General features: G+C 39.8%; 1 protein-coding gene across 1 annotated transcript in view; it reads left to right on the top strand.

The window, feature by feature from the left end:
• Htr1e (5-hydroxytryptamine receptor 1E) overlaps nt 1-14,684 on the top strand; it is an 87,042-nt gene extending 72,358 nt beyond the window's left edge. The window contains exons 2-3 of the mRNA XM_090337715.1: nt 9,160-10,479; nt 11,390-14,684. Coding sequence (XP_090193841.1) covers nt 9,329-10,426 — 1,098 coding nt within the window. The 5' untranslated portion in view covers nt 9,160-9,328 and the 3' untranslated portion in view covers nt 10,427-10,479; nt 11,390-14,684. The remainder of the gene's footprint in view (nt 1-9,159; nt 10,480-11,389) is intronic.
• The last annotated feature ends 279 nt before the right edge of the window (nt 14,685-14,963 follow it).

Here is a 14,963-nt window from a genome sequence, read left to right as displayed (position 1 = left end):
TCCTAGCTACTCATGAGTTATATCCAATTTACTACCAAAAAGCTAGAACATCATGAGTTATATCCAATTTGCTACCAAAAAGCTGGAAGTAAAGCTGTGACTCAAGTGATAGAGTGCTAGCCTTGAGCAGAAAGGATCGGGAAGAGTGTCAAAGTCCTAAGTCCTAAATTCAAGCGCCAAAGCCAGCAAAAAAAAAAAAAAGAAAAGAAAAGAAAAGAAAAAATGAAACAAACTCAAATATACTATTTAGACAAGATAAAATTACTTCTTAAAAATTTTTCTATGCTGCTGTCAGAAAGAAAAACATTGCCCCATTTGTAAGGAAATGAAAAGACAGAAAAAAATCATATTAAGTAAGCCAGACTCAAAGGAACATAGGCTCAACAGTCTCCCTCATTTGTCATAATCAGTAGAAACCTTGAGCTCTCCTAGCAGAGATTTACAATGAAACAAAATCTAGAGACATTAGGCCAAATAGTATGACACTAAATATAAGGACCTCCAGGAGAAGGAAACAAAAGCCATATAATGAGTGACTGCTGTCCTTAATGTACTATGTTATTGCTCATCTCTTTTGCTATCCCTTGGTTATCTCATATTGTTACAATATTTTACCTTGTTATCTGATATATTTTATATGTGTTTAATTGGTTAGTTGAAATTGGATAGGAAAGGGGGAAATCAAGATAAGTGGGGGGAGGGTGGGAGGGAAATGGGGACCATGTCATGAGAAAGGGTATCAATGTTTGTGAAGTTATGCACCTTCTATCGGGTGAATATAATGTAACCCTTCTATCAATCACAATAAAAGAATTATTAAATAAACAAAAAAAAATTTCCAAGCCATGGGCTGGAAGTTTGGCCTAGTGGTAGAGTGCTTACCTAGCATGCATGAATATATATACACATATGTGTAGAGCAACATTTAGTAGAAGTGAAAGGAGAAATAGAAAAACCTATAACTGCAACTGAAGCCTTCACTTAGCTCTCTCAAGATGGAACAGAACAAAATAGTCAAAAATCTACAGAAGTTACAACAACAAAATTTAATGACTAAGGACCAGGAGTTTGGCCTAGTGATAGAGTGCTTGCCTAGCATGCATGAAGACCTGGATTCAATTCCTTGGTACCACATACATAGAAAAAAATCCAGAAGTGGTACACTGGCTCAAGTGGTAGAGCTCTAGCCTTGAGAAAGTCCAAGGGCAGTGCTCAGGCCCCAGAACTGGCAAAAAAAAAAATTAATGACTACTTACAGAATGTTCCAAACGCAATAGCAGATTAATCCTATTATGTGAGGGCCCATGATAGACATTACTCTGGACCATGAAACAGACCTCAATAAACTTAAAATAACTAAAGTCAGATTGGGTGTATACTTTGATCACAATGGAACCTAATTAGAAGGCAATGGCCAAAAGATAAATGGAGAATCCGCCAAACCTTAACAACCAATTAGTATAGTTCTGAAAAATCCATAGACCAAAGAAAGTTATGAAAAACTTTAAATGTTGTCAAAATTAAAATTAAAATAAAGGATTTATGAATGCAGCTAAAGTAGTACTAAAAGATACATTTTAACATGTTTGCATTAAAAAAATGACTAGCTAAAAATCTTAGCTCCTACCTCAAAAAACTAAATGCGGTTTCTAGCACTGCAAGGAAAAGAAACAATAAATCAAGCTGGGGGCCAGTGGGTCCCACCTTTAATACTAGCTACTCAGGAGGTTGAGATCTGAGGATCACAGTTCAAAGCCAGCCCAGGAAAGAGATGTCTGTGAAACTCTTATCTCCAATTTACCACCAAAAAACTGGAATTGGTGATGTGGCACAAATTGCAGAGTATTAGCCTTGAGCTCAAGAGCTCAAAAGCTCAAAAACAGCACCCAGGCCTAGAGTTCAAGCCCCATGACAAATAAATAAGTACATACATAAGGAAGGAAATGATAAATATAAGAGCAGAAGCCAATGATATTAAAAAAAGAACAGGTTGGAAAACGAAAGTTGATTCTTTGAAGCACTGCAACCTTCATAAAATATAGATAAAGAAATCCCTAATGAAATATTATAAAATAGAATTCTGACCACAAGCAGATTAGTTCTTGGAATATTTGGAAGAGCGTCACTGTCTACCAATTGTGATCCTTGTACAGTGGCAGAAACCATAGTCCTATATGTTTTCTCCACAAAACTAATGACGAGCCCTTCCACACAAACCAGCAGGACCTACAGAGACTCCCAGTTCTCCATCCTCCTCCTCCTCCAATACTCCTCCTCCTCTTAGTTTACTGTAACTCAAGCACAGAAGATCAAGGTCTTTTTCTTCCTCATGCTCAATTAATCTTGCTTTTTTTGGTCAGGGTAGAGGGGTCAAGTTCTTAATCTCTTTACACCCGTCCCCTCCCCTCTCCTTCCCCCATTTTTCTTGTCACTGCAGCTTTCTAATGTTGTAGTGAATGAGGGGTAGGCACTATCAATCTCATCAGGTGTGTTTCTGTAGTTGGCATAGGAGGACAGAGAAGGAAGGACTTTTCTTCAGGTTAAATAACAGGTTTTCCCTTTTTGATAGAGGCTGTTTCTCAAAGGATCACCAACTGTATTACAAAGGGGAGCTAGGCAAGAAGGGAGGGGCTGAGGTGAGGGAGAAGAACACATTCCTCTGTTGCTATGGTAATTTCCCTGGTGTAGGCCACAGCCCTCTCCTGAGCACAAAGCTCAGATCCGAGCTGTGGAAGGACATCCCCATCTAGAAAGAGATCATCAATTGCATGGTCCCCCATTGATAACACAAAGCACAGTAGTATTTTTATATTTAAATGTAAAAAAGAGATGCTATATATGGGTATAGGTAGTCATGTGTGGGATTTTTTCCTGAAGGAGAAAAATTACTCAGGTTGCTGGGTGCCAAATTGGAGGCAAATAGTTGGGTTTTAAAATGAGGCTCTCCTTTGCAGTAGGGCTGAGGGCTGTAGTTCTGGAGAAGCTGGTTCTGTGGGCCTCTCAGTCCTCCATTAGCACCTACAATGTTCCTGTCTACCCTTCTTCAGGAGTTGATATATTCACAGTGTTATCCATCACAAGAGCTCGGTGATGGGTTTAAAAGGCACACATGGACTTATCATTAATGTGTTAACTAGTAATCCTGCACACTGTAACTGACAAGGGGTGGGAAGGGGGCTTTCTGTTACAACTAGCATGCCACTAAAACAGGCCTTTTGGTATATTAAAGATTTTTCTAAAGCAAAACAAGTTTAGATTTTAATCAAGTGTGTAGATTCTTAAGTCTAATTTTTCAGAATTCTCTTCTTTAACTTTCCCCTTCCACTCTACTCTTAACAGGAATCAGGGACAGGACTGAAGATTAAAAACATTTGTAATGTTTTTGTATCCTAGTATCTTTTCTCCAAGTGCAAAATATTCCTTTATTAAAATTCTTAAGGAGTGTTTTTTCTTTTATAATAAACACTCAATTTCCATCCCTAATATATGTAATATACATACATGGAAATATTAACAGCTAATACTGCTAGACAGAAACAAGAAGCCTTATGTACTAAGCAATTTGGGTTACAATGATTCTTACCTATTTGCAATTTTAATGAAAAAAATCCAAATGTGATCTTGTGCTGCATTGCTATTTTCTATGTGATAATTAAGCTTACAAATCTCCAAGTAGTCCCTGAATTAACTCCCGATTTAGATGGATCTATTTTGCTTTGATTATTGCAGTTAATTTCCTATTCTATTTAACTAATAAAACTTTAGTGTACTTATATTAGCATTTGGATCAGTGGTACAGAACATATTTTGGTCTCTGTGTTATTATGGTCTATCCTCTACCACAATGTGAAATGCTAAAGAGATGAATGAGATTTTCAGGAGCTATTTAGCCAGCACTGTTCTAATTAGAAATCATACTGTCTACTTAAGAGTTGTTAGTGATTATAAAACCATGTGCTATTTTCTTAAAAGGTTAAAATGAACCCAAGACAATTGATGTTGTATCATTTCCTTGGCATGACTATTATCTTCAACCTCTTCAATGTCTCCCTCCCAAGGACTAAAATTGCTTATGAATTCTACTTACCTGGTACCCAGGCCCCACTGACTCTCACCAGCTTACTTTTATTGCTTTTTTATTGTTCTGTTACATTTTACTTGCCCCCAAAATGTTTTCTGTCCTAATCGCAAAGCTATTAAGTGGTATAACAAATAACAGTGTAAAAAGCCAATTATAAACTTATGAAAGACAATCACTTCTCCAAAAAAAAAAAAAAAAACAACTATCAAGGGTGGTAGAGTTTGGCCTAGAGTGCTTACCTAGCATGCACAAAGTCCTGAGTTCAATTCCTTGGTACCACATACATAGAAAAAGCCAGAAGTAGTGCTGTGGCTCAAGTGGTAGAATGCCAACCTTGAGAAAGCCCAAGGACAGTGCCCAGTATTCAAGCCCCAGGATTGGCAGCCCCAGGACTGGTTCTCCAAACAACTACATTTTTAACTGCCATTACCATAAACTGAAATTTCTAAAGTTTTCTGTCCTTTGTCTAAGCTCCACAGGTACTTATTTTTAAGTAGTCTTCTTTTATTTTTTTAGTAAAGAGCTCTAGGACCCAAATCTTAGAACTTTTCCAACATTCACTTCCCAGCTAAGTCTTTTAGGCCTAATCTACTTGTCTATCGAAAAGAATATGTTATTTGTGCTATTGTGGAGAAAAACATCAAAATCTACTATTGAATAAAAATATGATGAAAGAGGATGTATGGAAGAGTTTAGAATCAATGAAAACACATGAATATAAAATGTAACCCCCCTTTTCAGATAGGCTTGGAAACAAAATAAACCAGAAAGTCACATTAAAGGACTGAGAATGGACCCCCTGCCCCAGACACGAACTGGTAATGGTTTTTTGTTTTTTGGGGGTTTTGGTTTGTTTTGACCAGTCCTGGGCTCGAGCTCAGGGCCTGAGCACTGTCCTTGGACTTTCTCAAGGCTAGAGCTCTACCACTTGAGCCTCAGCACCACTTCCGGCTTTTTTTGTCTGTGTATGTGGTGCCAAGGAATCAAATCCGGGTCTTCATGCATGCTAGGCAAGCACTCTACCACTAGGCCAAACTCCCAGCCCTGTAGTGGTTTTAAATGTAACTTTACTAGAAGTAATTACTACCCACCAGAACTGTGTAGCTTATGGATCAGTAAAAAATAGTTATGAGCCAGGCACCACTGGCTCACACCTGTAATCTTAGCCACCCAGGAAGCTGAGATCTAAGGATCACAGTTCAAAGCCAGCCACGCAGAAAAGTCCATGAGACTTAACTCCAGTACCAAAGAATCCAGAAGTGGAGCTGTGGCTCAAGTGGTAGAGCACAAGTCTGGAGCAAAACAGCCTAATAGCAGCAAAGCCCCAAGTCCTAGCATGTGAGCCTGCACACACACGCGCGCGCGCGCGCGCACACACACACACACACACACACGTTACAAAACACGGAAGAAACTTACAACCCCAAAGCAATGACTATTAAGTGGTGAGGGAGCTCAATAAAGTTCTATTGATAGTTCTGCTGTGTGCAGCAGCTCTGGTCTTAATTGCCTGTACTGTAATCCCTAACCTTTTCTGTGCCTTTCTGTGCTTCTTTCCATAGTCTCAGTCTTACAATTAGAACAAAAAAGTAAACCTTGAGCACAGCTTTATCCTGCAAATCTCAAGAACACACACACACACACACACACACACACACACACACACTAACCAAAAATTAATACATGAAAAAATAACAAGTTATTTCATTTTATTGAGAGGACACACAGAGAAAAATGTAGACGGCATAACCCAAACAACTAGTAGATGGCTCAGCTACAGTTTAAAGTTAGATCTGACTGATCCCCAAACCAATTAAATAGGCTGAGACATAAAAATGTTTATGAAAGGATAGACAGACACTAGCTTGGCAAAAACTATCCATCTACAAAACAAAGGGGATTGCAGAGCAAACCTCATGGTGGAACTAGAGAAACCCAAGAGACATCTGGAAGTAGTAATCCAGAAATACCTTCAAAGACAGTGGAAGACACAGAAGGAAGAAGAAACTTTAAGTGCAGAATGATACAAACTGTACCCAAACAATGGTCCTATATGTGGTCTTTGGTAAAATCACTGTTATTTTCTTTTGGATTCTCCATCTGGAGATAAATAGTGTCATTTCCCTCATTTTTCAAAATAATAATTGTATTTTATTGTCAGGACAATGTATAGAAGTGTTACAGTTACATTCCTCAGGTAGTGAGTACATTACTTCTTGAACATTGATACCCCTTCCAAAATTTTTTTTCCCAATTTGCCTCCCCTACCCCTCCCAATCTTCTTGTTTTTCCCCTGACCTTCCGTATTTCAAATAAACTTATATACAAAATACCAGGTACCAAAGTCAGATATAATAACAACATGAGATGAATCATAAGGAGAAAAAAAGAAGAGAGAGAAAAGAAATAACTTCACATAGTACATTAAGAACAATGATCACAGTCAGGTGCCAGTGGCTCATGCCTATAATCCTAGCTACTCAAGAGGCTGAGATCTGAGGATAGCAGTTCAAAGCCAGCCTGGGAACAAAAGTCCATGAGACTCTTATCTCCAGTTAATCACCAGAAAATGGGAAGTAGCACTGTGGCTCAAGTGGAAGAGTGCTAATCTTCACATGAAGAGCTCGGGGATACCTTCCAGGCCCAGAGTTCAAGCCCCATGACTGACAAAAAAAAAAGGAACAATAATCACAAAGATTAACCTCTTGTTATCCTGGAGTTTCATTTTTTAGTCTCATCCTTTACGGCCATATGTATATAACTTTTGAGCTATTGTGGTTCTCAGCTACGAGAATTGTAGACACATACTAATTATTGCAAATAGAGCCTATGTTTCTTTGGGTCCATTTTACTTTACTTAGTATGAATTTTTCCAAGTCTGACCATTTCCTTACAAATGGGGTGATGTAATTCTAACAACAGTATAGAATTCCATTGTCCACATTTTCTTGATCTAGTGAGGAGCATCTGGGTAGGGTCCATATCTTAGCTATGGTAAATAATGCTGCAATGAACATGGTAGTGCCAGTAGCTATAGTATGTCCTTGTTTCTGGACATTTGGGTAAATGTCCAGAAACAGCAGTGAACTTGCTGGGTCATAAGGGAGCTCTATATTTAGTCTTTTGAGGAGCCACCATACTGCTTTCTAGAGTGGTTGAACAAGTTTATACTCCCAACAGTGTAGTAGTTTTTGCTCTATAAACAGGAGAATTAAATCCAAGGCTAGACATCTCCTGCAAGGTAGAGATTTTTATGCCTAAATTTACCTAAAGGACTCTACTCATTCATTCCCTGCTAAAGAGTATCCAAAACACATCATCTGCTAAAAATGATTATGTCTGTTAATGTGATATGCACCAATTTATTTAACTTCTAAAACTGCCAAAATATCCAGTTTCTTTTCTCATATTTTCATTTGTCTTTCTGGACCTAATCCCTTGGCACCAGATAATTGAATCGACTTCTATACAGCAGTCATTCACTGTGAATATTCAAATTTTGATTGTTTAGCTCTCATAGCTAGGCATCCATATTTGACTTTTTCTTTAAAATGTCACTGACTTACTTGATAATGATAATAAACTACAATGCATTTATGCATTTGTTGTGCTAAAAAAAAGCCCACTCATGGACTTTATTGAGAGAAATAGACACATGTGTGAGACATAGACTCATAATACACAGAACACATGTTAGCCAAGACTAAATACACTTTATAATTTTTAGTCATCTGCATATTTTATTTACTATAATTGTTTTAGCATATTGCTGTGCATATTAGTGAGGTTCCATGTGATATTTCTACACATGTCTACAGTACACACTGATTATATTTGACTACCTTTTTCCACCTTCCTCTTCCACAAAAAAATCTAGAGATTTTTAGATTGTGTGCCTGTGTGAGTATTAGGGATTGAATCTAGGATCTCGTGCATGCAAGGCAATTGCTCTACACTTAGCTACCTACATTCTCATCCTCAACAATTAAGTTTGATGGTAGTACTATTCTCATGGTTGATTTACTACAGTACTTGAAGAATAATTTACCAAAAGCACTAAGACTAAACATGTCAGTATACAAAATCCCATCATGATACTAATACACCTTTGGAGTAGAATTTTTCAGTGAAACTTTATGAACTGATTTGGTGCCCATAATCAACAATAGAGTTGTTGTTATTTTTCTCATAGTGTCACAATTATTTTTGCCACTCCTGAGGCTTGAACTCAGAGCCTGGGCACTGTCCTTGGGCTTTCTCAAGACTAGAACTCTACCACTGGAGCTATGGCACCACTTCCAGCTTTTTTTTTCTTTGCATGTGGTACCAAGGAACCGAACCCAGAGCTTCATGCACACTAGCCAAACGCTCTACCACTAAGCCATGCTCCTGGCCCAGTCTCACAGTTTTTTGTTGTTATTGTTGTTGTTGTTGTTGTTTGCCAGTCCTGGACATAGGCTCAGGGCCTGAGCTTTGTTCTTGGGTTTTCTCAAGGCTAGAGCTCTACCACTTGAGCCTCAGCACCACTTTCGACTTTTTTCTATGAATGTGGTACTGAGGATTGGAACCTGGGTCTTCGTGCATGCTAGGCAAGCACTCTATCACTAGACCAAACTCCCAGCCCCCAGTCTCACAGTTTTTAAAGTCTTTTTTCAGTTGTTGTTGTTGGTCCTGAAGCTTGAACTCTGGGCCTGGACGTTGTCTCTGAGCATTTCAGCTCAATGCTAGTATTCTACCTCTTGAGCCACAGTGCCATTTCCTTTAAAATCTTTAAAAATGTGCACATATCTTCTCAGTTATGCCTTTCCAAATTAAACAGATCAAAAATAATATACATAAGAAACTACTTCAGGTAGTACAATAGACTTAGAATTTGGTCATGCATCAAAAGTAGTTTGGAAATTTAAGTAACAAAAACAAGGATTCTTCATGAGATTTTGCAAAAGATGAATTCAAATTACCTAAAGCAAGAAGAAAAGTATGTGTAAATTGCATGGTGTTTTAGGAATATAAAATCTTATATTTTCCAGAGGAAAATGAGGCCTTTAAAAAAAAATCAGTGCCTTAATGTTTTCCAGGGACTCTCCATTCAGAAGAAATGCTGTGGCCATCTTCTTTACCATCCAAAAAGGGAGCCCAGGAGGCAGTAAAGCTGAAACAAGTATAGAGACACTGGAGGCTCCATCATTTCCAGCTGAAGAGAAAGGCCCAATCGCTTCTCGTGGTGTCCATCAGCAGTGCAGAAACATGAATCTCACTAACTGTACTGCAGAAGGCGGCTCTGCTGGGAGGCCTAAGACTATCCCAGAGAAGATGCTCATTTGCATGACTCTGGTGCTCATTACCATCCTCACCATGTTGCTGAACACAGCTGTGATCTTGGCCATCAGTACCACCAAGAAGCTCCACCAGCCTGCAAACTACCTGATCTGTTCCCTGGCTGTGACAGACCTCCTGGTGGCTGTGCTGGTCATGCCCCTAAGCATCATGTACATTGTCATGGAGAGCTGGAAGCTTGGGTACTTCGTCTGTGAGGTGTGGCTGAGTGTGGACATGACCTGCTGCACCTGCTCCATCCTCCATCTGTGTGTGATTGCCCTGGACAGGTACTGGGCCATCACCAATGCTATTGAGTATGCCAGGAAGAGGACAGCCAAGAGAGCTGGACTGATGATCCTCACAGTTTGGACGATCTCCATCTTCATTTCCATGCCCCCTCTGTTCTGGAGGAGCCACCGCCAGCTCAGCCCACCCCCCAGCCAGTGCACCATCCAGCATGACCACGTGATCTACACCATCTATTCCACACTGGGGGCATTTTACATCCCCTTGACTTTGATCCTGATTCTCTATTACCGCATTTACCACGCGGCCAAGAGCCTTTACCAAAAGAGGGGATCAAGCCGGCATTTAAGCAACAGAAGCACAGACAGTCAGAATTCTTTTGCCAGTTGCAAACTAACACAGACTTTCTGTGTGTCTGACTTCTCAACCTCAGACCCTACCACGGAGTTTGAAAAGATCCACAGCTCCATTAGGATCCCGCCCTTCGACAACGACCTAGATCACCCTGGAGAGCGACAACAGATCTCCAGTACCAGGGAACGCAAGGCAGCTCGCATCCTGGGACTGATTTTGGGTGCATTCATCTTGTCTTGGCTGCCATTTTTCATCAAAGAACTGATTGTAGGTCTGAGCATCTATACTGTGTCTTCTGAAGTGTCTGATTTTTTGACCTGGCTGGGTTATGTGAATTCTCTGATCAACCCTCTGCTCTACACAAGTTTTAATGAAGACTTTAAACTGGCTTTTAAAAAACTCATTCGGTGCCGAGAGCACACATAGATTGTCAAAAGCCGAAAGGCATGACTTTTACCAGAGCCTCGTATGTGGACGGGGTAAGGGGCGACTTATTAATTCTTGAACATACTTGGTTCAGGAGAGTTTGTAAGTATGTGTGGTCCTGCATGTGTGCGTTTATATGCTTTTTTGTTTGAGTCTTGTTCTTTGTGTTGTTTTCTACCTCTGGTCTTACCTGTGGTACAAAATTTCAAATAAACATAATCATCCAAAAGCAGCAATTATATAGAAATAATAAAGTGAAATAATAAATACTATTAATAGTTTTTCCCCTAGCAATTTTAGTAAACCCTATAACTGAAGAAGCCCTTGCAAAATCGTTATTTGCAGAATTTCCTATTGTTTATACATCAAACACCTGATCACTTGGCCTCACATGGCCAGATTAAATCTGAAGTTGTGGCTCAAGGTGCACCCATATTCTCATGGGAAGTGCATGACCACATAAAAATAAAAAAAATAAAAGGAAAGTGGCATCCAGTCACTCTTTTTGCAGACCCAACCTAAAATCACTTACTGTAGTACTGTAACTATATAGCCTACTTTTTCCAGGCACAAATCATACAGCTGGCATTTTTTTCTAGCTCATGATTAAATCAGCTTCCTTGTTCTCTAAAACACAAACCTGCAACGCATGGACTGGCACTTTCCTTTGGCACTTTCACTATGATTACAAACAAATAAGAGCCATCTAATTCTACTAAAGTCAGCATGCTGCTAACCAATATACTGGGCCTCTCCCAGTCCAAAAAAAAAAAGCTGCCCATGTACTCTCTCTTCTAACAGGATCCATGTTAAGAATATATGCTAAGTTTGGGGGAGATTTTTTTAAAGAAGCTTAATGGGGTACAGCGATCAAATGCAAAATTTTTCTGGACAATGTTACTTATTAAAATTACCAGCTGTGCCCTTGAAAAGAAATAAAACATTGAAAATCTATGTTTACAGCAAAGGCCACCCATCCGGAAATGAGTGTGAAATTTTATCTCCCGGAATCCCTGTGGCTTCCACACCAGACTGCATCCTGGGACCGGGAGGCTACAGGTGGGACCTGAGGCCACGAAGTGTGGCCCAAGACAGCTTCCTCTGACATGGAGTTGAATGGATGAGCTCACCATAACAAAGTCAAGAGTGATGGAAGAAGGACTGAAAAGGTGTAAATTCTTGTGTTCTCCTAAGTAAGTGACTGTTTCAAGCCTCTGCAGTTCGCCTCTCACCCGGAGCCCCTCCTCCCTCTTTTCTTCAATTCCATTTACTAAGAAGACATTCATCAGTTTCCCTTCTCACCATCTCCACCTTTGAAAATCTATCCTGTCCCAACATTTCTGTAATCTTGCTCCTTTCCTCCTGGTTCCCTCTACTCCACTTCATTTCTTCTCACTCTTTGTTCTCACCTATTGCTTTGCTTAAATGTTTTAGACACTAATATCCACTTTCTCTGACCCTACCATGTCAAGCTCCTGTTTCAACTTTCCTCTGACTTCACCTGAGTTTCTTCAATGGCAGTTCACTATATTACCATTTCTCCCCAGACTAATTTCCCAAAGGTCATTAGTGACTTTACCAATAAAAAAAAAAAAAACAGCAGCCTTTCTTCTATTTTTGCTTTTCATTTTCTCATCAACTAAAACAGCTGACCATCACCTTCCAGGATATGTTACTCTGGTTCACCAACTACTGTCTCACCTCCTCGTTATTTTTTTTTGGCCAGTCCTGGGCTTAAGCTCAGGGTCTGAGCCCTGTCCTTGGACTTTCTCAAGGCTAGAGCTCTACCACTTGAGCCTCAGTACAATTTTCGGCTTTTTTTCTATGTATGTGGTACCGAGGAATCGAACCCGGGTCTTCGTGCATGCTAGGCAAGCACGCTATCACTAGGCCAAACTCCCAGCCCAACCTCCTCATTATTTTGTCCCCTCATTCTTTATCCTGGAGCTATGTCCTTGACAGTCACTTGCTCTAATCTCATATTCTGTCCCAATCACTACCATTTAACAACTAGTTCAGTGTCTGTAGCTCTCACATTTGTGAGATTAATTTCTCCAACTTCAGACCCTCTCTTTGAATTATAAGTACCTTTCTATGAATAACCCACCACTACCTCCAGCACATCCACTGTAATCTTACTCATGATCATGTTCCCACACACATATTTTCTTCTCCTTCACCCCTCTCAACTCAGATAATAGAATCACGATGCTTCTTATTCATTCACATTAGGTAAATGTGAGTCTCCCATAGCCACACATAGTCCTAAAGTCTTGTCCATTTGTCTTGATAAAAGTGTCTTATAAGCCATCTTCTCCAATATTCTGACCACCTTCTTGTTGGATCCACCTGCTTTTGACTCCTCACACCTGCCAAGAACATTTTCCTACAGCATGGTTCTGTAGGAGGGGTCTCAAAGTGGCATCTCCAGACCAGTGTCATTCACACCACCTGGGAACTTACTAAGAGCATGAAGTCTATGACTTCACAAGACCAACTGAATCAGAAATCCTGAGTGGAGCCCACTGATCTCCATTTTAACAAACCTCCCAGGAGATTTGGGTATGTGCTTAAGTTTGATTTACTATCTAGGAATGTATTGTTGCTTTTATATTTCAATACTCCAAATCCTCTACTCTTTCCCCATCAGTATAAGATAAACTTAGATACCCAGTAGAGTCTTCAGGGCCCCTTGACTATGTGGCCTTTCCAGAGTTGTGTTACCACTTCCACTTCAGATAATTCTGAATATGAATCTGTTCTAAGATCCCACCATATTTGTCCCCATGACTTCAGAACCTGAGCCCTATCACTCATCTTTCTCCCAACAATCCTTCAACAGAGAGTTCAAATGCAATCTCTTCTGTAAAGTCTTCTTGAGATCCCCATCTGCTCTGGCTTCCTCTTGAAATCCTCCGTTGCTCCATAGGCCACAGAATCTCCTCCATACCTTTACTATCGGATGCTTCCTACCTTCCCATGCGCTCGTTTGTATATGTGTCCCCCAGTAGATTGTGAGTTCCTTGAGAGCAGGGACTGTGGGTGCTCCCTCTCTGTAGCCCTAAAGACTCCTGCAGCATTTGTGCAAAGTAGGTGCTCAATAAATGTCTATTAATCTGAGTAGAATTAACTCCCTTGAAGAAAAATTATGCATGTGCTCTCTTCTTTCAGTGAGGAAATCAAACTTCTCAAATCCCATGGCATAATGCTGACCCCCTTTTTTCCCAAATTTAACTCTATTGTTCCAGATTTATTTTTTTAAGGCTGAGGAATGTCTTCTACATGGAAAAAAGGAGAGAGGATTTCTCACCAAGTATAAGCAAATTTTTAACTAAGATTGCAATGGAGCTGCTCTCAGAAAGAGACTCTCAAGTGCAATGACATGAAAAATTACCTCAAACGTAACTTCAGGGGCTGGGAGTTTTGCCTAGTGGTTAAAGTGCTTGCCTAGCATGCATGAAGACCCGGGTTCGATTCCTTGGTACCACATATAGAAAAAAGCTGGAAGTGGTGCTGAGGCTCAAGTGGTAGAGCTCTAGCCTTGAGAAAGTCCAAGGACAGTGCTCAGGCCCTGAGCTCAAGCCCAGGACTGGCAAAAAAAAAAAAGTTCTAAAAAAGAAGCTCTGTCTGGGTCCTGAGTTCAAGCCCCAGGACTGACCAAAAAAAAAAAATTAAAAAAAAAAACGTAACTTCGGTTTTTCTCTCACATCCTAGTCAAGAAGGAAAAGGGCAACACTGAGTGGTTACAGGACTTGGCTCCATAGGATTACTAGGGACCCAAGTTCCTTCCATTTTGCAGCTTGGCCAGTATTGTTCCTGACCATAGGAAGGAAGGAAGAAAAAGAAATAGAGTAAGCACGGCTTCCTCTGCTGGAAATTATGTAGAAATTGTACACTTTAGCTTCTGCTTAGATTCCTTTGGTGACGATTGGTCATATAACCCCAACAAGTCAGAAGACAGCCAGCGAGAGCAATTACCTGCACAGTCATGAGCTGTGCAAAGAAACAAAATAAATAAGGGCTTCGAATAAAAGGAGGAAGGGGAGAGTGGAAACAAGTAGACAATGCGCAAACTCTGCCACAGGAGATACTGGTTCTGCATAACAACTCAGTACTGCACAAGTCATATGACTGTCCAGCTAATAGGCAAAACATATAACACACTGAGATTCCAATTATAGGTGACTTAAGTGAGATTCTGTGTCTTTCTGAACATACAGTATTTACTATGTGGATTATATTTTTAAAGTACATGAACTACACCTATTGCTTTCCTAGCATCTTACATATATCTTCTTTCAAGTTTTTGGCAATTATTAGAGTTTTCCATTTTTAAGAACCTAAATAAAGAGCAGATGGCTAACTAATTTTTCACTTGCTCTTTTTTGCTAAGTTATATTCAATTCATTAATTAAGTGCAGGTCTCACAGAATTATCACTGCCCTTAACAAACAAACAGCTGCTTATATTTCCTAATATATACCAAACCTGTTGAGAAGCATCTATTGTTTGGTTTGCTAATTTAACCATTAGTGCC

This window comes from Megascapheus bottae, chromosome 8 (assembly GCF_031878675.1).
Source record: "Megascapheus bottae isolate mThoBot1 chromosome 8, mThoBot2.hap1, whole genome shotgun sequence".
Taxonomy (NCBI): domain Eukaryota; kingdom Metazoa; phylum Chordata; class Mammalia; order Rodentia; family Geomyidae; genus Megascapheus; species Megascapheus bottae.
This window is presented reverse-complemented; position numbering and strand designations above follow the sequence as displayed.